Source organism: Talpa europaea (assembly GCF_964194135.1).
Source record: "Talpa europaea genome assembly, chromosome: X".
Lineage (NCBI taxonomy): Eukaryota > Metazoa > Chordata > Mammalia > Eulipotyphla > Talpidae > Talpa > Talpa europaea.
Window position 1 is genome coordinate 23,923,846 of NC_140081.1, and position 24,836 is coordinate 23,948,681.

At 39.6% G+C, this 24,836-nt stretch overlaps 1 protein-coding gene across 1 annotated transcript in view; it reads left to right on the forward strand.

Moving 5' to 3' along the window:
* Positions 1-924: 924 nt before the first annotated feature.
* The window catches only part of TSPAN7 (tetraspanin 7), a gene marked incomplete at both ends in the record, with an annotated part of 115,309 nt that continues 91,397 nt past the window's right edge, over positions 925-24,836 (forward strand). Inside the window, one exon of the mRNA XM_084258048.1 lies at positions 925-1,005. Within this exon, the coding sequence (XP_084114174.1) occupies positions 925-1,005 (81 nt within the window). The remainder of the gene's footprint in view (positions 1,006-24,836) is intronic.

The window sequence follows — 24,836 nt, forward strand, 5'->3', positions numbered from 1 at the left end:
GCCAAGCGTATAGTACTACTATTTCCTGAGTGTAGTTTAACCCGTGTGTACTGTTTTAAATTTTATACTAATTCTCACTTAAATTTAATGTGCATCCATGCTGACAATTTTTGGGTTAATTATATGCATTTTGTGGCTCTTTTGACTTTTTCAAATCAGCAGTATTCTCTCTATGAATGTTTTTTTTCATTTAGGGGTGACTTTAATCATTTTGTCTGTTAAACATTTTATGTGCTGTAAGAATGCAGCCTTTGTACAGACACTTCCCTTCATTTAGCTTCATTGTTTCAAAACATGGAGAAACCTAAAAACTGGAGCTCCTGTGGTGGGAAGGATTTGGGGTCTCTGTCTGACTCCTAGGTTCCTGAATATCCCTCCAGCTCTATCTCCGGCCACCTGCCAGTCAGTTCCTGGCACACGCAGGCCTGCTTGTTCCCAAGATATGACCACTAGGCACTTCCATCTGAGCCCGGTGGGGGGGTCCAACTGCAGACACATGATTGCTTCTCGTGGGTACCAACAAATGTTTTATGGCCAGATATAGACAGACCCTATCCTGTTCAATGTGGAAATCTACGGACCCAGGCGGCCTGGGAGAGGTTGCCCTGACCTGTGACCCCCCCACCTCCAGGATCTCCCGTTCCCTGCAGGCCTCTCAAGCCCCCTCGCTCTGCAGCAGGGGTGGCGGGGGGCGGGGGAGGGGGTCTGAGCTTGCGCGTGCCTTCTCGCATGCGCAGTGGCCGCTCGGGCCCAGCTCCTTCCGCGGGCATCCTGAGGGGTGCGCGCACACGCACGCGCACGGCCTCGTCTGCGCGCGCACAGGGCCTCGGGAGGCACGCGCCCCCGCCCCGCCCAGCCCCGCCTCCCCCCCCTCCCGCGCCCGCCCGCCGCCTGCTGCCGCCGCCGCCGCCGGAGCTCTGTAGTATGGCATCGAGGAGAATGGAGACCAAACCTGTGATAACCTGTCTCAAAACCCTCCTCATCATCTACTCCTTCGTCTTCTGGGTGAGTGGCCACGCCGGGCCGGGGGCCGGACCGCCGTCCAGCACTGGGTGCAGGGATGCTCGGAAAAAAGAAGGGAGAGAAAAAAAAAACCAAACCCCAAATCAAATCTCAGCCCCCTCCTTGAGGCGTCTGGTGTTCGGCCGGGGCTGCGGGATGACGGGGTGCAGGCTTGAGGCTACTTGGACCTGGACCCCGCCTGGCACAGGGTGCAAGGGGCGGCGTGGTGGGTGGGACTGCAGGTGCTAGACCTTTCGAAAACATTTTTAATGCATCAATTTATTTTCTACGCTCACGGGATAGGGCCAGCCTCTGGGGAAAGTTGCGGGTTTATTCGTCTATTTTCCTCTCTAGACAAACATCCTTCCTCACCTGCCTGTCCGCGGCGCCTGTCAGAGCTAACCTGTGGCCGATTGGGAGCGGGTGCGGGAGTGCAGGGTTTGATCCCAAATTCCCATTTATTCCCGACCCCGCACGGCTGCGAGAAGGAGGTGTCCGGAGCCCCGTGCCTGCCTGGCTGGGCAAGAGCCATCAGAACGCCCCCCCCCTCACCCCAGCGCATAGATGGGGGGCGGGTGGCGCTGCGGTGGGGAGACGCACGGAGGGGAGAGGGTCTTACATAAACAAGGGCGTCTTTAAGCTTTCTCGGAGACCCAGGAGATGACTCTTACCATCCTTTTCCCCACTCCCCTCCATCTTACACTCCGCATCTGGTCTTTCTGTCCTTGCATGAACCCGATCCGCAGAGCCCTGGGAAGGACCCCCACCTCTTGGTGACAGCAGTAGCGCCCCAGCTCTACTCCCCTTCTAAATGGTGCTGCTACCGGTCCCCGAAGCTCAATGCAGAAGGGTGACGTCAGCCCCTTAGCCGAGGCCTCGGGGGGCTGCGTGGTGCACCTCGTCGAAGGATGCGCCCTTCTGCACGCAGGAGGAGGTGGGGGGAGGCTCCTGGCTAGTGCCTTACCTCATCCTGTTTGGAAATTCGTGGAATCGGTGCAGACTGACACTGCAGTGATTCTCTTGGAAGTGGGTGGTACCTAAAGACCATTCCCGTTATTTCTCTTTCCAGGTAAACGACCCCATAGCCCAAGTTATCCATTCCCACATCAAGCCACAGCCACCCAGAAGGGGAATGAAAGTCTGTCACCTCCCTCCTCCCAATAATTTAGGTCATTTCAGCTTCCAAGGCAGTCATTTTGAAATCCAAGGCTCTGTAGAAAAAGCCAGTCCCGCCTTTGGTTGTTTCTCTCCTTGCCACCGCACCCCAAAATTAGCCCAAATTTTTTTTGTTTTTAAACTGGGGCTGGGTGCTCTATGAGGTACCCAGATTCGACTTGATGATGAACCAGGCTGTTTGTAATGACCAAGAGAAGAGCTGAGATTTATTAGGGATTAAAAAAACCTGCTGATGCCCCATCCAAACAGCCCCTCGGGTATTTCCTTGTCACTGGTTCTGGTGATTCTTCAGGTCAGGGACACTGGAGACCAGGCATACTAGGAGCTCTGCAATGAGCTTGGCTAGATTTACAGATATATCACACAGGGCATACACAGAGACCGACTTTATTTGGACTGAAAACGACACAGGTTAACCGAAAAATTTTCAGTAGTGCAATGGTGAGCTGAGCATGGATCCTATCTTACCGTCAGCTGCAAAGAGCAATAATGCATGTTAGTTGCTGAAACTTCCCCGTAGCCATTCCTGGCAACTGATTTAGCTTTTTATTTATTTCCTCAAATCTCTTTGTGTTTGGCCCTTTAGTATTTACTTCCTATTTGTTATTGGAGTAAATCATATGGGTGATTTTTTTTTTTTTTTTTTTTTTTTTGCTGCCTGAAAAAGAGGGTTTTCAGTATACATGAAGGAGTGTTCTCTCAGCACCACTGCAGTGAGCCCAAGCAGGGAATCTTGTAGGTGAGGGCTTTCACATGAGCTCTTTAACTCTTCCTGCTTACCTGCTCTCCACCCTGTGCATCTAATTACTTAATGCCCCTTAATACATCTTAATCACTGCATTTCATGTCCTGTGAAGCTCCTTGATGCCTGCATTGCAATTTCTTTCTACTTTCAAGATTTTTATAGTTTTAAATAAAATGTTTACCTGGAGCACTGTCAGTAATTTAAATAGTATTCAATAATCATTTCCTACTTCATAATGCAAAGAATGACGTCCCAACCGTTTTGAAGTATTTTGAACAGGGCATTTTTGTTAACAAATCATGGTCCAAGTGTCATATTTGCTTTTGTACTTTAAATGCTCCTTTTTAAAACAGCTCATAAAGATACAATTCACATACCTTGTAAGTCATCCTTTTTAAAGTGTTCAATTAAGTGTTTTTAGTATATTCAGAGATATGTGCAACCATCACCCCAGTCGATTTTAGAATTTTTTCATCATCTGAAAGTGAAACCCCATACTTTTTAGCTATCATATCTTACCCCCTCTAGCTCCCCAGCCTCCCAGCCCTAAGCAATCACTAGCCGACTTTTATTTCTTCTTAGATTTCCTTATTGTGGACATTGCATATAAATGAAATCATATAATATGTGGTCCTTTGTGAATGGTTGCTTCACTTAGCATCATGTTTGCAAGATTCATCCCTGTTTAAGGGGCTAATGATACTCCATTGTGTGACTGTCACATGTTGTCTATTTATTTGTCCCTTGGACATTTGGCTTGTTTCTACTTTTTGGCTTTTGTGAATAATGGTGCTACAAACATTCTTATAAAAGTTTTTATGTGGACTTATGTTTCCCTTTCTTTGGGTAAATACCTAGGAGTCAAATTGCTCAGTCATATGATAATTTTGCATTTAATTGAAGAACTTCCAGACTGTTTCCCAATGCATTTACACCCTTTTACCTTCCCTCCAGCATTGTGTGAGGGTACCAGTTTCCCCATATCCTTGCCAACATTTATTATTATCTGACTTTTTAATTCTAGCTCTCCTAATAGGTTTTCACAGTGTATTTTTATTTGAATTTCATGATGAACAATGATTTCAAGCATCTTTTTATGTGCTTATTGGCCCTTTGTCTATCTTCCCTGAAGAAATATCTATTCATGTCCTTTGCCCAGTTTTTATTTGGGTTTTTTTTTAATTGTTGAATTGTAAATGTCCTTTATATATTTTGGATTCAAATCTCTTATCAGATATAACATTTGCAAATATTTTCTCCTGTACTGACTCTCTCTCTTTTCACTTTCTTGTTGATGTCCTTTCAAATACAAAAGCTTTTCCTTTTGTTTCTCATGCTCTTAGCATCATATCTGAGAATCCTGAGCCAAATCCAAGCTCATGAAGATTTTCCTATGCTGTTTATAAGAATGATCTATCAATTCAGTGAATGCAGTTGATGATAAATTCATCTTTCTCTAATGCCTAGAAATATGTCTGGCACATTTTAGGTGTTCAAATATTTGTCCAGATTTCTGGGGTTATGTTAAGCGATTAACAAAAAAAGAAGCTTGGCGTTCTCTTAAAGTGGAAGATGGAGGAAAGATTAGGCAGAGTTGTTGGTTTGCTGTTCTTTTCGTTTTAATAAGACTTCTCTTCCCTTACCTCAGTTTAGATTTAGAAAGCATTTGACATTACAGTGGTGGTAGACCAGTAGTATAAAAGGCTGATGTACCTCGACATCTAAAGCAGAGATCTACAGTTACAAAAGAGATCTTTGGGGTAGCTCACCTCTTCTTCTCTCTACAATCCCTCTCCTCCCTCAAGTGTCCCTTTAAAGCAATGGTTTTCAAAACAGGGTGACTTTGCCCACTCATCCCCCTACCGTTTGTTAATGTCTGGAGACATTTTGATCACAGCTGGGGCTGGGGTGCTACTGGCATCTAGTGGGTAGAGGCCATAGACGTTGCCAAACATCCAACAAAGCACAGGATAGCTCTCACAACAAAGAATAATGTGGCTCAAAATGTCAACAGTGCCGGCAACCTCTGCACTTTTGGACTTAACATAGCAGTAAGTCCCACAAAGGGAAATAGTCTTCTGCAAACTCACTATATTTACTGGTGTTTGGAACCGTATTACCAGATAATGCTCTGCACAATTCCAAGTAAGAAGAAAAACATCCTCCCTGGTGTACTGCAATTCTTTATTTCAAGATAAAAGGTAGGTAGTTCTTTATATACTCGTGTTCACATAGATGGGATGATATGTCTTTCAGTTAAATAACATCACCTGACTGCCAAGTACACGGATCCTTTATTTTCCTTAACTTGTATGTTTCATTTTCAGGTTTATAGACGAGGAGGGTAAAACACACCTAGGAGTAAGTTACCTTCTGCTTTAAAGACTGTACACAATATCTGGCACATAGTAGGTTTGCTCTGTAAAAATCTACCGAATGTATGAATGAATAAATGCAATTTTTGACCACTCTTGGGCTCACTTATTTATTTCACTCACTTCATTTGGGAGGCTTTTAAAAACAATGTTATTCCTAGTCTACCTATGGGTGATTTAAATTCTTCCTGACATCGATGTGTGGAAAAAAGGAGAGAGGACTTTATAAAGACCCATGTATCCTAATGATTGTTGACTTACAATATTTTTTGATCATTTAGTGTCCCCGGCATTTCACTCATCTAGAATTGTACTTATAATTTAAACTTGAATTAAAAAGGTACCTATCTTGCTCTAATATAACAGAAATCACTCCTTTATGATAAATATTTTTTTCAACAAGTAGGAAAACTATAACTGTGCAGCTAGCCAATGAGTTCTATTTTGATTTATGTTATTTTTATATATTGTAAACACTTGTCTGAGTTCTAAGATTCAAATCTACTGCATCTAAACCTACTAAATAATATGTGAAGAGAAATATACCTTGCTTCAATCCAGAGTATATTGCATTTGGTTTCTTCTTTGATTATTCTAGGAGGTAATTAGCTTATCAAAAGTGCTATCAAATCCTCTTATGGTGAAATCCCAATGATGATTTTTTTTTTCATTTAGGACGCATCACTAAACTATTCTGGGGAGGATTTAAACAAATGTAATAGTCAAAATGTTTTTTTTTTTTCTTTTCTTTTGTCATCCAGAAAGTTTCAAGATTTGGGTTAAATAGAAGGGAAAACATCTTAAAGAGCAGCCCCTATGTTTTACAGAGTGTTTGAATTTGGGCACATACTAAAGTTTATACTTTGTCGTGTGTGAATGCAATTCAACAGGCATGCATTGAATGTCTTTTATATGCTAGGTGTTTCAGTAGAATGTTTATCAACTTTCATTAGATGCAGCTTTTAGTATAACCTTTTAGAAATATATAATCCACTTATTCTACTACAGGCTTCTTTCACCATCTGAAAGTAGAACATTCCTATTTGGTGTAATTTGGTAGGTTCTTTTCTGGGTAACTGCACTTCTCGATTTTTAGTGTTAGGTGTTAGATATTGTCTTCCCACTGTGGAAGAGCAGTTAGCTTTCCTCCCCATTTACTCACATCTTTCCTATATTGGGAAGATAGCTCATGATTATACATCATTTTGATTAGTGCAGTGTCAGTGATTACATACATTGTGACCAGGTAAGCCTTTCACATCTGAGCCACATAGTGTGACTATTAAAATTGCTTGCGTAGTTTTCTCTCTTTCCTGTAGTTAAAAATTTCTGCTTAGTTTTCTGGGTTCCAACTAATTTATCCCCACTCCCTAAGAACGTACATCTTCACTCAGTGCAAAAACACTTCATGTGTCCTTTAGTTTCTCGTTCTTGGAGTCATTTGTCCCAGATCATTCTGACCTTTGAGCTGGGTACTGTTCTCTGGGCACTTGAAACAGAGGACATCATGATAACCTCCCTTCATCTTCATCTTGGGGAATCTCTCCCCTTTTATATTGATCCTTAGTTTTCTAGAGGCCTTGTCTTTCTTGGTTTGTTCCTTCACATGGGTGGAACAAATCTTCTAGTAACTTTCTGGGAAAGAGTACACGGGAGGTTAACATTTTGCAGCCTGGCAAGAGTGAAAGCCTTATTGTACTCTCCCACCTAATTTGATAGTTTGGCAATCTCATTTTACTCTTGCATTTAATTTCATAGTTTGGCTAAGTATAGAATTCTAGTTTGTAAATCATTTACCCTCAGAAATGTGCTGTCAGTCATTCTCTCCCCATACCCAGTCTTTATATATATTTTCATCTCTTTCCTCTACAATCTGGAAACTCAGGTTTTTTGCTTTGAGGAAATTTTCGAAGATTTTTTTTCTCTTTTATGGTATTCAACCTCTTAGCTGGATCCTTTGATTTTCTCCTCTTCTATTTTTTACTTCTTTGCTCTTTTGTTCTACTTTCTGGGAGCTTTCTTCCACTATCTTAACTGCTCTTTTTCACTTTTATATGTTGACTTCTAGGAGCTCTTTTCTCAATGTTCCTTTTTTTCTAGCATCTTGTTTCATAAGTGTATTATCTTTTTTTTTTTAATCCCTCTGATAATACTGAAAAGCTTGCTTCTTTTTGCAAATTGCTGGGCATAACCCAGAAACTTTTGGGTAACCATTTGCCCTCTGTTCTGTACATGATTTAAGAACACCAGAAAGCTGTTTGGAAGCTCCTAGCACGAACAGGGAATTTGTTGACTGAAAGTTGGATTATTCACTAGGCCATTGAGTTTTGAAACCAAGGTCAATATCTTTAGGTCTTTTCCCTTGGTCTGATCAGATTTCCCACAGAACAATCTTCCAATCTTCTCCCTGGATGTACATCATCACATGCAGTATGTGAAACTTTAAGCTCCTACTTCAAGTATAGAATCCATGTGTACTGTGCTTTTTTTCCCACTTCAGAGATCCTCTGTTTCACCCTCTCTAGAATAGTCTTTGAACCTGTGCTGGAATGAGGACTAGACAAGAGACAGGAAGTTGACAGGAATCTAATTTCTTTTCAAAATAGCCTTTACCAGGTCCTCCTTATTTCTAGTTTTAGGTGTGCACAGAGCTGCCTTTGGGGAGGACTTGGGTGCAGATATTTTATTCTTGGCTTTTCTCACAGATTTGTTTTTTCCTCAGCTTCCAAAATGTTGTTGTGATTGTCTGCTCTTCTATTCTGTTTTTTATTGTAGGTTAAAAAATTCCTTTTAGTGTCATTTCATTGGAATTTTGGGAGCTAGCCAAGGTAAATGGATGTATTCAATCGATCATCTGTAACTGGAAGTCCTTTATATCTGTATCTCTACATTGTGTGGTACTAATTAAATACGTACTTGATTGTGAGTGATTAAATAGAGCATCGAAAACGACAGTACCTGGGCCATTCGAATAGATATTGGTATCTACTTTTCAAAAATATTTTGCGTGTCAAGGGGCGTGTTCTGGGTTGAAATGGGCTTACTAGGGTGCCTTTTTAAGGTCATTCAGTCATCAGATGGTTATCAATTGGAGTTGGATGAATAGGAATGAAGCTCTGAAGGTTGCTGCTGCTGCTTTTTCTGCCCTCTCATTTCTTCCCATCAGGTGGAGGCCCATGTATCTTTTTCATTCATTCCTTGCTGCATTAATTTAATGTGGAAATAACAAAATTCTAAATATGGTGAAGAGTACTTGACATTAAATAGATTATTGCACTGATATTTTTTGGTTTCTATTATGATGACTTTATATTTTTATAGGATTTAACGTTATAATCTGAAAATTCTTTTTGTAATCACCTTTACTTCCCATACACACGATCCAGTTAGGATATGTGTATTACCTTTTATAGCATTTGGGGGACATTAACCCTTTTCCACTTAGTTACTTAGAAATGAGCTGAATTTTTGCTCAAATAGAATGAAATATTTTCCTCCATGTTAATGGAGTTTTTTATTTGACCTTACTCTGAGCTACAATATTTACGTTCCATTGACTGTTCAGCATTTTATACTGTTTTAAGTAAGCATCTCAGAAGGTGCTGAGAATTGAAACTCATCTCTGACTAGACATCTTAAACCCTGGAATAGGTGACTTAACACTGCTGAACCAATTTGAAGCACACTTTAAAAATATGTCTTTCCTCTTTGGTGGCATTACAGCAGTTTCCACTTTGGGTTATCTCCTCCTGGTAAGCAGATCATTGGATTATTGCTCTACTGCTAGTAAACCGATTCTTTTGGCTGTTATCTTACTTGGCTACGATAAAATACGTTTCATTCTTTCATGAACATTTTTTTTTACAAGTCACTAGTAGTTTATTCTACATTCTTCCTAGTTTTATAATCCATTTTCTTTTTTTCTTTTTTCATTTTTTTATAATAAATTTTATTTTTATATTCCCCATAAATTGCAACCCCCTTATTTTGATCCCAATCCCTTCCCTCCCACCCTCTACCCCCCATAGAGTGTCTCTGGTTCATAGTTTTTTGTTGATTTTGATTTTCACTTTCTTATAGTTATTCATTTTCCTGGTCCCTTATTTAAGTTTTCTAGATTCCTGCTATAAGTGAGACCATCCGGTATTCTTCTTTTTCTTTCTGGCTTATTTCGCTGAGCATGATCCCTTCCAGCACCATCCATGTTGCATTTTTGTCCTCTTTTATGTTGAACACAATATTCATCAAGAAAAGGAGGTAGGGGGGACCTCTAGGAGAGGGCTTTGTTTTGTTTTCTCTTTTGGTTGTTTATTCACTTGAACATATAAATATGATAAATAGTTTGGTTATGATATTAAGGGCCAAAGACCTACTGGGGAAGATTTTCTTCAGTGCTTTTTGTAAGGTATGGTGTTTTTTTTCCATCATTATTTTATGAGAAATTGCAGGTGTTTTATACTAGAAGATAGGGTGAATGAGGTGCAGGTACTAGTTGAGCAATCTAGATCAGTGAGTGCTTTCCAGTCCTCTTTGCCCTTTAGGATTGCCTGAGGAGCCCTGCATGTATCGTTAGAGCCCACCTTAAGACATTCTGTTTCTGTTGATCTGGAGTGAGGTGCTAGCATTTGCATTTTTAAAATGATCTCCCAGATGATTCAGTTGTGTAAGTAGGATTGAGAACCATTGATTCAGAGAGCATTCAGTACACAGTAGCTGACCTGATTCATTTTGAGTCTCCTGGATCTGTAGGGAGCTACTGGCATATCTGGCTGTTGAATATTTAGCATTGCCTTATGGATTTGGATCTGCTTTGCCCAAAAGTCTGACTGTAGGTCTCCAATATCTCTTAGTAAACCAAAAGGGCCTTATCACTCTGAGGAGACCTTGTAAGTCATTCCTAACTAGAGTGCTCTAGTTACGAATGGGCTTTTAGAAACACAGATGTTCTACCCTATCTCATGAACTTTCAATTTTAATTGTTCTGAAGAGGGACTGGGGTGTTTATTTAAAAAAGAAAAAATCAAGTTGATTTTGATTCCTGAGATTTGACTTTGTGGTCTGTGATGCAGTTTGTTATAAATAAAGACATAGCACATGAGTGCTTTCCTGTGATATAATCTGTGGCATCATAAAGCTAGTTTGGGGAAAAAGATTTCACAAGCAATATGTAGCTAATCTATTAATTTTCTCACCCACCTACTTGTCTCCAGCAAAGGTCTCCCGTTGAATTCGTGGAGTTTGTAGTAGTTTCCATTACTTAGAGGGAATCTACTGCTCTTCATATTGCTCTGAGAAGTTAGGCTGAGTCTTGCTGTGCTCTCTGTCAAAAGACGAGACCATCATCCAATATGTAAAACCAAGAGTTGAATTCACTACTTACCAAAGTAAGAGAGCTATTCAAGCACAGTTTATGAGTGAAGCATATTGCTAATCTTTTTGGAAGCTTGATGGTGTTTGGAGGATTGCTTTGTTTACAAAAGCATGAGTGGTTGACCTTGGCCTTGGATAGTTGGGTAAGACTCTTGTTAATTGTCTCTGAGGTGTAAGTTTACTGCATTGAGTCTGCAGCTGATTGGTTGACCTTGAGTTGTGTGAGGCTGTCATTGCAATTGGCTTGCAGAAGTATGCTCCCTGAAGCAAGTTGAGTTGTCATTGATAATTAGACTGAGATGAATTACCATTGATCAAATAGGTTAAAAGTGGGTGCTGGTGGTTACTAGTTAGCATGGTTATTGAATAATCAATCTTCTTCCCCACCTGGGAGTATACAGATCTCCATTACTTCAGACTACTAATTCTTGCTTTTTGGTGAAATGAGATGCTTCTTTACCTTAGTTAAATCATCATGGTAGACCCCTTTGGGGTGAAAGGCAGCCTACTGGGGGTAAATATTCCTAAAAAGCCCTTCTGCATCCTCATCTCTGCTTGTCTTCTATTTTTGGTGAAGCTTCTGAGGACCTCTCCTCCCAATTTCTTTTTCGTTTTCTCAAAGTACCACTCATTTCACATTCTTTTTACTATTGCCTTCTGTTGCAGAGGATTTGAAATTTGACCCAAGTGAAGTGGGTTAAAGTGGGTTAAAGTGTTGAATGTTTAGATGCTTTGTAAAGTGTCACACATGTTTTAGCACCATTACTCCTTATGACTTTTCTCTTAATTTTTACACATGGGAGGTGCAACATCACTATTTCTTAAATGAATAATTTAATCAGAACTCTCTCTTTGGAAGTTAAAGATGATTAACTTTTGAGGTTTTATAGTTTGCAGCCAAAACGATCCCGGATTGTAGAAGGGATTAAATGGGAATCAAAAATATGATAAGTTTGTTTCTCAATTTTGCCCTGTCATTGGGATAAGGGCATCCCTATTTAGAGTGAATAAGTATAAATGTCACTTAACATCAGATAGGAATTGTTTTTTTTAAATAAACTTTTAAATAAACTTTTAAATTTACAACAGCTTTAAATTTGCAGAAAAAATTGCGGAGATAGTATATAGAATCCTTGTATAGTGTAAGGGCAGGACTGGCCACAGTGCAGGTTTTCTGATCCCATGCAGACCGGGTAAAGGAGGAGTCAGAGTCCTCAGTAGTTTTGCAGGTCTTTTATTTGGGGTTCACCAGGCATATGGCAGGCAGGGGTGCTGGCTGGGGGGCTGGGAGGCTGGCAGGCCTCCCAGCCCCCAGCGCAAGTCTTCACTCTATCTGGGCTCTCTAGCATTCGTTCTGTTTCTTCTCGGCTTCTCTTTCGGCTTCTGCTTCGGCTTCTACTGCTGCTGGTGCTGTTGCTGCTGCTTCTGGCGTCCCCCCGTGACGCCGCCCTTAAAAGCACAGTCTTAGCTCAGCTGAATCCCATCTACCTATGCCCACACCCTATTCCAGGTGCCCGCCATCAGGCATGCATTCAGGACAAGGATCCATCATCTATCCTGATGGCGGAAGGGCAGAAAGCCTGACATTTTCTTTACCCTACATATAGCATAGAGTTTTTCCTACCATCTTACATTAGTATGGTATATTTATTATGTTAATGAGTCAAGATTGACTAACTAATGTCCTTTTTCTTTTCTGGGATCCCATTCAGGTTATTATCACATTACATTTAGCAGTCATGTTCCTTACACTTCATTTGACTATCAGACTTTCCTTGTTATTGATGACTTTGACAGGTTGGAAGAATACTTGTCATGTACTTTGTACACTGTCCAACAATTAGGATTTGTCTGATGTGTTCCCATGATTAGAATGGAGTTGTGTGTTTCTGGGAGCTGAAGTGCCATTCTCATCACATCAAACATGTATATAACAACATGATCTATTGCTGGTGACATTAACCTTGGTTACCTGGCTGAGATAGTTGTCAGGCTTCTCCACTTTAAAGTGACTCTCTTTCTCCTCTTTCTGTACTGTACTTTCTGGAAGAAAGTCACTGTGCCTAGGTAAAGGAGTGGGAAGTTGTGCTCCATTTCCTTCAGGGTGGTGTATGTACCCATTTTCTTTTTATTAAGAGAGTTGATTTCCATTCAACAAATGTCAAAACCAACAGTAAATATTTTTTCAAAAAAATAATAAAATACTAAAAATATTTGAGTCACTCAAGTCACATGGTAACAGGAATTCATACTTATGGTAATTATTTTTGATTTTGGTTTATCTAGCAAATGCAATTAGACAATAAAAAATGGAAAAGGAAGAGATAAATTATGTTTTCACAGATGCAATTTTGTGTACTTAGATTCTAGTTTTAAAAAGCTACTAGGAGAATTTGGGTATAAGATTAAAAAAAATAAAAATTAATTCCTTCCCATGATCTTAGCACAAGCCTTTGAAAATAAAAGGGAGGAAAACATTCCAATCTTAGTAGCAATAGAAATCATAAGTACCTCAGAATAAAGTTAACAGGAAAGGCAAGGTCTTATATGAAGAAAACTAAATCTTATTGAGGATCACAAAATAAGATCTGAACAGATTAGAGGACTCTGTGTTCTGGAGTCGGGAGATTTAATATAAAAATATCAGCTTTCTAAAACTGTGTCTCGTGCAATTCTAAATAGAATCCCAGCAGGGCTTTTTGAGGAACGAGAGTGATACTTGATAAAATAATATTGTTTAGAATAAATGCCTGAGAAATCAAGAGAAATTTGAAAGAAGAAAGGGCTTTACCAGTGCTTTATCAGTTATCAGAAGATCCTCTTGTGGCAGACAGACTATAAGATGGCTGCCCTGATCCCTACATCCTCTTGGTGTTCATGCCCTTGTATCATCTCTTCCCTTGGGTGTGGGCAGTACCTGTGACTTGCATCTAACTGATCAAATACAGCAGAGGTGTTTGAATGTGTGTGAATATGTACATGATTATATTAGATAAGAATGTAACTTCTTTTTTTAAAAAAAGATAGGTTTCTTTTTTTAAAAGATTTATTTATTTACACAAACAAGAACTGGGGTGTAGCCCAGAGGTGTGAGGGGTGAGAGGATTCACCAGAGAGAGTGGGGAGCAGAACGAGCAGATCTACTGAAATACGCTGCTGAGGGGCACAGTGGGCGAGACAGGAGAGGTCTGCTGCACCATGTGGGTTGCCCCCTGGCTGGCTGGGGATCAAACTCATGCTGCAGTGACTGGCATGATAGCTTGATAGCGCTGTGTCTTTAACCCCTGTGTCACCAGCGAGGCCCCAAGAATATAACTTCTGTTTTGCTGACATTATTTTTTGCTGGCCCTGAAGAAACAAACTTCCCTCTTGTCATCTGCCCTATTGAGTAGATCACTTGACAAGGAACCAAGGGCAGTCTCTGACTGATAACCTGCAAGAAATTGAAGCCTTGGGTTTGGAAGCTTGCAAGCAACTGAATAAGGTGAAAAATTGAGTGATCTTGGAAGCAGATCTTTGTCCATTTGGGCCTCAGAGGATACTGCAGCCATCTGACACTTTGATTGAAGCTTTGGGAGACTCTAAAACAGGAGACCCAGTTAAGCTGTGCTTAGGCTCCAGATCCCACAAAAACTATGAGATAGTAATTGCATGTTAAGTCTCTACATTTGTGGTAATATTGTTAATTAGTGATGCATAAGTAATACAACTATAAAGTCATTAATTCAATAAGATCTTGACAGACATGGATAAATAGATCAGAGGAACAACAGAGAATCCAGAAATAAATTCTAGTGTATGTGAAAATGGACATTTATTTTAGCAAGAGAAAGCTAGGTTTAAATGATGCTGGATATATGGAAGAAAACAAAATTGAAGGCTTCCCTTAAATTATATTAAAACTTCTAGTTGGTTTAAATGCTTGAATATAAAAGATAAACAAAATCCTATAAAAATAGGTGTTCTATACAATGTAGAAGTCAGAGAGACTGCCCTAGCCAACCTGGAGACTGAGAAGGAGTTAAATTTAAAAAATTAATGCAATTACTCACAAAAGTTTTGAATTGTATGGCAAAAGGTACAATAAAATCGATTATACTTCATTGAGCAATGAGATATCATCTCACATCTGTGAGAACGACCTGTGTCAAAAAGACTTGGAACAACAAGTATTGGTGAGGGTGTGAAGAGAGAGGAAATTGCACACACTGTTGGTAGGAATGCAAGTTGATGCAACCTCTTTGGAAAATGGTGTGGTGATTCCTTACAAAATTGAAAATGGAAATGTCAGATGATTCAGCAATGCCATTTTTGGTATTTATCCAAAGAATATGAAAAAGTTAATACGAAAAGATTTGTTTACCTCTATGTTCATAGCAATATTATTCGCAACAGCCAAGACACGGATTCAACTTAAATGTCCACTGAGAGACAACTGGATAAAGAAATTGTGGTATGTATACTCAATGGAATACTACTTAGCATTAAAAAGATGAAATCATGCCCTTTGATAGAATTCAGGGTGATTATGCTAAGTGAAGTAAGTTAGAAAGTGAAAGCAATTACCAGAAGGTTTCACCCATTTCTAGAATACAAATAGCCAAAGAGTACTAACTGACAAAACATAACACAAATTACTCTTAGACTCTGAACTATTTGGAGGTTACCAGAAGGGAGGGGGATGGAAGAAGGGGAAAAAAGAGGGCATAGAGATGATAAAGGGGATAGGGTAGTAGCACTGAACATTGGTGGAGGGTGGGTAAAGCATGTGCACATGTCAAGGTGTGAAGCTGTACCCCAAAAGTATATAGATTTGTAAACAAATGGTTAATCAATAAAACTTGATTAAGATTTTGAAATAAGGGGCCTCCCCGGTGGTGCAGTGGTTGAGCGCTGGGTTCTGAGGCTGCCCGCAGCCTCTGCAGCGCCAGTTCGGTCCCCGGCCACCAGCAAGGGTCCCACAAAAAAAAAAAAAAAGACTTTGAAATAAGGAGCTAGTGCCAGACTGTTAATTAATATATACTGCTATCTTTATTAAGTCTTATAAAATATAAAAGTATATTTATATTCTGATGCAAGTTCCTTCTCATTTTGGACTGTTAACAGTTTGCTGTCCAGCATGACCCACACCACACTTTGTGGATTACTTATCTAGGAAAGGGGTCAACAGTCTCTATAAAGGGCCAGGTAATAAGTACTTTAGGCTTTGTGAGCCATAAGGTCTCTGCTGTAATTGCTTAGCTCTGCCATTCTGTGAAAGCAGCATAGACAAAATATAAATGAATAAGCAAGGGTATATTCCAATAAAACTTTATTTGCAAAGGTGGGTGACAGCTAGATTTGACCCATGGACTGTAGTTTATTGATTCCTGTTCTAAGAGACATCACCATAAGGAAGGTATAATCTGTAGCTTAAGAATTACACATTTGATATTTTATCTGGCCCATGAAAGTGGTAATGAATTAAAATTCACAATTTTTAGTTTGAAAGAGCTAGTCAGAAAGTTGAAGGAATCCTGGTGGTAGTGAAAATTAGCATGAAAGTCAATGCTAATGGTTCTGAGGAATAGCAGACTAAACTTCCTAAGTAAAAAAGCACTTACAAATCACAGCATGTATAAGGCTGTATTATACCTGATTTTATTTATGTGTATCCACCCCTATAGCATAAGTTCCAAGAAAACTAGGACGCTGTTGAACCTAATTCAGTATGTCTTGAAAGAAAAAAAAAAGAGCTCATCATGCATTATCCAATAAGGCAGCCATCCGGGCATTTCCGAGGACGGTCCAAACAGAGATGTGCTGTCAGTATAAAGGACATACCAGAGTTTGAGGATTTAATGTGAAAGCATGTAAAATATCCCCATTTTTATATTGATTGCATGTTGAAATGGTAATACTTTTTATATACTGAATTCAAGAAAACAATATTAAAAGTAAATTCACGGGTTTCTTTTTCACTTTCAATATGGCCACTAGAAAATTTAAATTTAGACATGTAGCATGCCAATATGTCTCTGTTGGACAGCACTAGAAGTACTAGAAGTTTATATGAAGTGCTGTGGGACCAAGGGACAGCTCATCTAGCTGGGGAATGGGAAGGTCGCATGGACAGAATCAACCTTGGAGAATGCTGGGGTTTTGACAAGTGGTGCCCAGAGAGGATAATGAAGGCCATTGGATGGAGGAAGTGACGTGAGTAGAGGTTTGGAGAAAGCAGAATGGTTTCTGTATTTGGGGTGGGAGTGAGTTTAGTTGTATAAGGGACAAGGTGTGTGATGAGTCTCAATGCATAGGCATAGGTGTTATTGTGGATAGACTGCATTGGGTAAGGCTTTGGATTTGTTTTGGCTGGTGGGCAGTGGGATACTAGTCCATATTTTGGAGTAAGGAGTAGTAACTTCAGGAGCTATGCTTGACAGATCTAATTTAGAAGCAGTAAGTTAGTGGGGGTGGAATACAAAAAGCAAGATGTGATGGAACCAGGTTAATTAGGTAAGAACAGAAGTGAAATATAGAAAGGAGTAGGAATGGAGAATGGAGGACAGCAGAAAGCCACTGTATGATAAGACAAGGGTGTTTGTGGATGAATGAGAACCCCAGTGTTATGTGCTTGGAGAACCTGAATAATGGGATGCCCTCACGGGAATGTAGACTTTAGAAGACACTGGTGGGAAATGAAAATGATGTGTTCCATTTTGCCTGTGTTCAGTTTGAGATATTAGTAGATTTAAAAGGTGGGTCAACTCTCAGAAACTTCTTCATTTGTGGTTTTTGCTGACAAAAGTGACCTTGGGCAGTTCTTTACTTTTGGCCATCTCCGTACTCCTGATCCTTCCCACAATCCACTTTGGTCAGTTCATTCAGGAAGAGGATCTGATCCTTGGATATTTGCTGGTTGATTGGTCAGCGGAACTTGTGATGATCAGGCGTATAAGATCTGATTGGAGCATTTTTTTTTAAGCATTTGAACTTGAGATATAAGAGACACGGTTGTCATAGAGGCAGAAGGAGAAAGAAACACAGGGGAAGTGGCTAGGACAGAGAAAACCTGAGTCACGGGAGTGGTGGAGAGCTGAGTGGAACCAGTGAACTCCTGGTCACTAGATCATGTACACTGGACAGCTCTATCGCAGCCCAGGCTTTTCCCTTCTGGCCTGAAAGCCTAGCTTTTCATGCTTCTGATGAGGCCTGGCCCCAGAAGTGTGATTCCTATCCATATTCCCTCCTTTTTCCTAACAGTAAAGCTCCTTGGTTCACTAAGCAGAGTGATTAGGTAGATGTTTGAAGTGCTTAGAAAGACAAATGTGGAATTAAAAAAGGAGGTTGGCGTGCAGATGGGAAGTTGAGAAAAGCCCATTTATTTACTCATGTAAGAGGCATGAGAGATAGTAAAGTGTTTTTTTCCATCACAGTGAGCTGAGTTCTAAGTGCAGTTGATGCTAAATTGCTTGCTGATAATAGGTGTAGCAAAGCATTCAACCAGCAGTGCTAACAGAAGCCTGTGTTTCCAGTAAGTCTCGTTTAAGGGATGAAGGTGCTGCTACAGGGTAGGAGCAAGTTACTTACTAATCTCCTTAACAGCAGCTGATCTGTTTGTGAAATGAGGCAGATAGTTATTTTAGTTTATATCCTTCAGAGTTATTCTGAGGACAAGCAACTGCTTTGAATGTTATGTTCTTCCTAAGATAGTTCTAGTACACAGAGGTGGTCGCTTACCTGATAGTTTTTTTAAAGGGCTTAGAACAGCACTGAACAGGTGGCTCATTGAGTGCCCTGGGGACTTTGATTTGGTCTAGATGAGCAATGGAGGTGAAAGGCATTTTTCTACATGGTGGGAAACACAGAGCAAAGTCTTTGAAGCTAATGTCAAGAGTGAACTCTGCACATCTTGGAGCAGATTATTTTGAGCATGCAAATTATTTTGAGATAAAAATACTGAAAGAAGAGGTGCATAAATGAATATTCCTATAAAAAGCTGTTCAAATAAGCTGTCTACACCACAATATATATATATATATATGGTATATCATTTTTGTAAAGAATGAAAAATGTTTGGAACAAATCCTGAAGGGGATTGGTTAATGGTGTGGGTATATGGTGAGATAATTCATGGGTTGCCTTTTTCTTTATATTCTTTTTTATCTGCCCATTTATAACATAGATTACTGCTGTAAATAAGAAAACAGTACATATTATTTTAAAAATATATTTTTCTGGGCGTTTATAGAATATAGTTTTCTTCTGTTTCTCAAAGATGGAGTATCTATTTTTACCACATTGTCTCACTACAATTCAGCATTTCTTCTATCCCGTTCATATAAACAATTGGATTAAATTAATGCAGAGCAAAAAGACCTTTAATTTGATTTTTAAGCCTTGTCTTTTGAAAATAAAGGAAAATGCCTGTTCCTATTGAGTATTGAAAATTTCTCAGGGTATATTTCAAATATAATCTATGACAGTGAATATGATATTTATGTGTATTTTTATCACCCAGCTTTATCAGACCTTGACATTGTGCCTTATTTGCTTTGAGTATTGGTTTTTATTTTTTTTATTTTTATTTTTTTATAAGGAAAGAAAGCAGTTTTATTTATTTATTTGTTTGTTTGTTTTTAAAGATTTATTTATTTATTTATACAAGCACTGGGTACAGTCAGAAGCGCGGGAGGGTGAGAGAATTCACCAGAGCCAGAGCGGGGAGCAGAACAGGCAGACAGACGAAACACACTGCTGAGGGGAGCAGCGGGCGCTGCAGGAGAGGTTTACGTGCCATGTGGGACCCTCGCTGGCGGCTGGGGATTGAACTGGCGCTACAGAGGCTGCGGGCAGCTTCACAGCCCAGCGCTCAACCGCTGCGCCACCAGGGAAGGCCCAAGGTATTGGTTTTTAAAGAAATGTGAACAAATTACAGTTGATTCCCTACATCCACTATCATAAATTCAGAGTCTATAAGTTGAGCCTATTTTTATACATTTGTGGATATATACATATCCATAATTGTTATAACAGATTACTTTCACATTTTTAAACTTTGTATAAATGAATCATACCATGCATATTGTTTCAAAGCATTTTTGCTTGATATTGTTGGTATGGTTCCATGTTGATAGATGTGACTCAAGTTTAGGGGTTGACAAAGTATTATGGCCCATGGGCAAAATCGAGCCAGTCACCTTTTTTTTTTTTTTTTAAATAAATAGACTTTACATGTTGTCTGTAAATGCCCTCACACCAAAATAGCAGAGTTGAGTAATTACAACAGAGATTGTATGGCCCAGAAAGCCTAAAATATTTGCTATCTAGCAAACAAAAAAAGTTTGCCAATCTGATCTAGTTCATTCTTTGTGTGGATATATCATTACCCACTTTCCTGCCCATGGACATTTATTTCCTGTTTATTTGTAAGAAATGAACTTTGGTATCTTTATCTCCTTAGCATGTGAGTGAGAGGGTTGCTTATGTAACACATTGATCATGAAACAATTTAAACTTGGATATATTTTAGTCTTGTTTTCATACTAAGCAAAATGAAAAATATCAAAGGCAGACGTGGGCCCTGTTAGCTGTTGGGTGTATTTAGTGGTTTGAGGTAAAAAAAAAAAAAGTTATTTTTACACTGATTTAGATGGTTTTTCTCAAAGTGGATTTTTAGAGAGAGAGGAGGCTGAGTGGCCCATATGGAACAAAGCAAGAGTTACGAGTGGTTCTGTTAGCAACAAGGGGGGGTGCAGGTAACTGAATTATGCCATGGTGATGTTACTGTGGTTGCTATCAGTAGCTGTTACTGTGATTATTGAGCATTTACTCAAGGACAAAGATAGTATTAACCACCCCACATGCATTACCTTGTTTAATCCTTGAAACAGCCTGTTGATGTAGTAATTACTGTGCCTTATTTTGAGACAAGGCAGGCGAGGCCTAGAGTTAAGCTTAAGGTCATGTTTCCGCAAGGCTTTCATTTGAAATCCCTGCACCCACAGTGGGCCTGGTGCTCAGAGCCCAGGGCACAGTCCTTCATGGTAGACCTTTGTAGGTGGGTGGGAGGTACTGAGAATCCACGTTGCCCTGAGGTACAAATGAGGTAAAAGACCTCGTTTGTTCCAGCCTCGGTGCCTGTAAGTTAGCCAAAGCTTCATTTCCAAGTGGCAAGGGAAACAAAAGCAAAAATAATCAAGTGGGACCCGGCATCAAACTGAAAAGCTTTAGGACCTCAAAAGAAACAATTACAAAACAAAAAGGCAACCTACACACTGGGAGAAGATATTTGCTGCCCATCACACATCTGACAAAGGATTAGTGTCCAAAATATACAAAGTGCTCACACAACCTAACAACAACAAAAATTCCCAATCAAACAATGAGCAAAATAACTAGACCATTCTCAAAGAAGACATGCAGATGTCCACAGGCAGACTAAATATAAGGTAGATGCAAATGAAAACCACAGGGAGATAGCACCTCACCTCTGTGAGAATGGCCATATCAAAAAAATGAAGCCAACAACTGTTGGTGAGGATGTGGAGGAAAAGGAATTCTCATCTACTGTTGCTGGGAATGTAATTTGGTGCAGCTTCTATTGGAAAATGGTATGGACATACCTTAAAATAAATAAAATGGAAATGCCATGTAATCCAGCACTACAAGGTATTTACCCAGAGAATATGAAAACTAAAATATAAAAAGATTGATGTGCTCCCATGCTCATAGCAGCAATGTCCACCTTGTCAAAACAAGTGGAACCAACCTAAGAGCCCAACAAAAGATGACGCAATAAAGAAATTTTCGAATATGCACTCAGCGGCATACTACTCAGGTATTAAAAAGATGAAATAGTGACTTGGGGAACAAAATGAAAGAATATTAAGGAGATTATGCTAAGTGGAATAAGTCAGAAAATGAAGGATAGATACCAGATGGAATATAACTAACCAAAGAACATACTGGCAAAGCACACCAAAAATAATTCTTAGACACTGAAAAATATACTGGTTACCAGAGGGAATGGGGGTGGGAGGGAGTAGTGGATGGGGGAAGGAAGGGGTAATAGATCACTGGCACAGGTATATTGTTGGGGGGGTGAGTGAAGCATGTGCACATATGCAGGTATGAAAATGTACCCCCAGAGTTAAATAGATATGTAAATGACAGACAAATTGAAGGAAAAAAGAAGCCAAGGCCTCAAAACAAACAAACAAACAAACAAAAAAACCAAAACCTGCTGGATAGGGAGTTGTTTCTTAGCTTCAAAGAAACAAAGGAATCTGCAGGCATTTTCCTCTGGAGCTGACACTAGCTTCAACCCAGTTATCTAATCCATACATGGACACGGACACGCAGATAAACTTTTGGCACAATTGCTGAGTAAAAGTTGGTCAACTTCCTGCTCTGAACTTGCGTTCAGGCAATAATCTCACTTGTTTATACTCTGTATGAATGTTAAGAGGAATTTTGCCAGCAGAGTGCACTGGAGAAGGTCATTTTAAAAGCAAATCTCTCTGAGGCTGCTAAAATCACATCCTGTAGAAAGGCCATTCTCTGCTTGTAAGACCAACCATGTGCCAACAGCCATGATAATAATCCACCGTACATTATGGATACAAAGTTCGTGAACATAGATTGTTCCTTAAATTAGTAAGTTAGTACACATGTGTTCTGCTTCAACCATCACCCAATCTGGTGTACTGTTTTTCTCTGCCAGGTCTATCAGCTGGCAGAAAGAAGTGATTTGAACTTCTGTCATAAAATTGGGGCCAATCACCTTTGTGTATATACACCACATCGTCTTGATCATACAGGCATACATTGTACAAAAATGAACAATGGTGTAATTTTAAAAAATAATTGGGGCCAATCATAAACTTCTGTCATGAACTTGAGACCTATTGACTTGGGGTCTATTGTCAACAGACCTGGCTTAAATCTAGTGTCCCGTGTAATCATGGTGCCATTTTCCTAATCCTGCTTTAGGGCCTCTGACTGCCCTCTGCATCAGCTCCCTGTAATTGTAAGGTTTGACTAGTAAGGATTATGGAGAATTTTAAAGTCTACTTGTAGATGAGGGTATTGGCCAGAGGCAGAACAAGCTGCATTCAGGTCAAGTCTAAGTTGAGCAGACTGCAAAGTTATGTTGTTGTTTGCATGTAAGGTAGTCCCCCCTGCACCCCCTCCAGCAATTAATTAATGGAGTTTTGTCTTTTTTCTCTTATCCCTGCCTTCCCCAAAATCTATCCTTACATATGTGTGTGTTGTAACCAGTTGCCTAAGACGCAATGCTAGATTTGTTGTGTGTGTTGTAACCAGTTGCCTAAGATGCAATGCTAGATTTCTTGCTGGCCTTACCCTTGCTTATATCGCATGAATCACCAAGCCCTGTTGATTCAAATTGTTAGATCTCACATCTCTTTCCTTCTCTCCACTTCACTGCCACTGTCTTTTCTCTCTCTAGGACCCTTGCAGCATTTTCCTGACTGTGTTCCCTATCTCTAGCCTCCTCATTTCATCCCACCTATTTGTTGAAATATGTTTTAAAACAAAGCAATCTGATAAAATCTAGTAGTTGTCTCATGTTACCTATAAACTAAATTAATTTTTTTTGTGTGCTGGTAAAGGACACTTTATGTTCTTCATTGCATCCAACCCACCCCTGCCACAGACCTTTTTAAGTTTCTTTCTAGTCACCAGGTCCAGTTCCTCTGCTTAGTGAATCTCACTTGTCTTCAGGATTTAATTTCAATTTCAAATTCTGTAGCAAGCCTTCCCTTTCTTGACAGCTGCTCTCTGCCACCCTAATCGATCTTTCATGCCCTCTGTAAACTGCCCATTCATGCCAGTATCGTGTAGTAATCATTTCTTCATTGCATTTACTCAAGGAATGTTTCAGGAGTATTGAATGCCTGCTCTGTGCCAGGTTCTGGGATTTAACTATAAACAGAATAACAAAATGATCTATTAAGAAGCGAGGAGAATAGACAAAACAAAAACAAATATGATCATTTCAAACAGTGGCCAGTGATCCAAAGGAAAGAGTTGATGGAAGGGTAGTGTAGAGGCTTACTTGATAGAGTAATCACAGGAAGCCTCCCTGAGGAGATAACATTTGAGCTGAGACCTGAAGAACAAGCAGGATCCATGATTTGGAATCTAAATGCTACAGAATTCAGTGCATTTTTTTTTTGCTCTTTGCTGACTATTGTTAACCTGCTCATTCCAATTATCTGTGCTGAAGGACGTAACTTAGAAGTCAATTTACTGTTCTGGAATGCTGTCACCTCCCCCCATCATTAGCAGAAGTACCAGATTTGCTTTCCTAATTAGTAATTGTTTTACCACAAAAAATATGAAGTTGATTTCAAAATATTTTTAAGAGAGGAATTTAAACAGTGGAGTAGACATGGAAAAGGACTGTCTTGGCTCATCTTCAGATGGGCAGTTATAGATGGTCATGCTATAAAGTGCTTTGTTGTTAACTATCACTGTGATTGAGATGAGCTAGTAAAATAGGGTGGCCATTCTGCCATTTCCTGACATTTGCATGACCCTGTCCTTCTCTCTCATTTCCCTTATATCTAACTTTGAAAATTTCTCTACTCATTTGTCTGGACTATCTTTATGGCTTATTCATACATACAATTGTTATCTTTACTTTGGTGATTATTACCACAAATTTAAAAATATATATATATAGCACCCTGCTTCATAATAACAGTAAAATCTTTTGCCATGAAACATAATTGTCAACCAAAAATTTTCCATGGCTGATAAATATCTGTCATAGAATCAACCTACATAAAGACTTGCTGTGTACACAATCCTAAGTCTTTCAGCCCTCCCTTGTGTATTTACCTTCTGATAATGCCTATTAAGCATCCATTCAGAGACTTGTGGTTCTTTTCAACCCATGGCCAATTGTACCACTTGTATATTGATTTTTTTTACACCACCAGCTCTGGATTTAATATGTAGTGTGACATCAATCAAATAGTTTTGAAATTATGAACCTCAGTACTCCTATGGGAAAAACACTAATGAACATGATTTTATTACACCACTTGCAATTAGCCTGTGCACTCTGTCATTGTACTTTCATATCTGTGCAATTGTAATCAAAATACACTGAGTTCTGCTTCTCACAATTAATGTTTTCAGCTGCGGTTTTGCCTGTG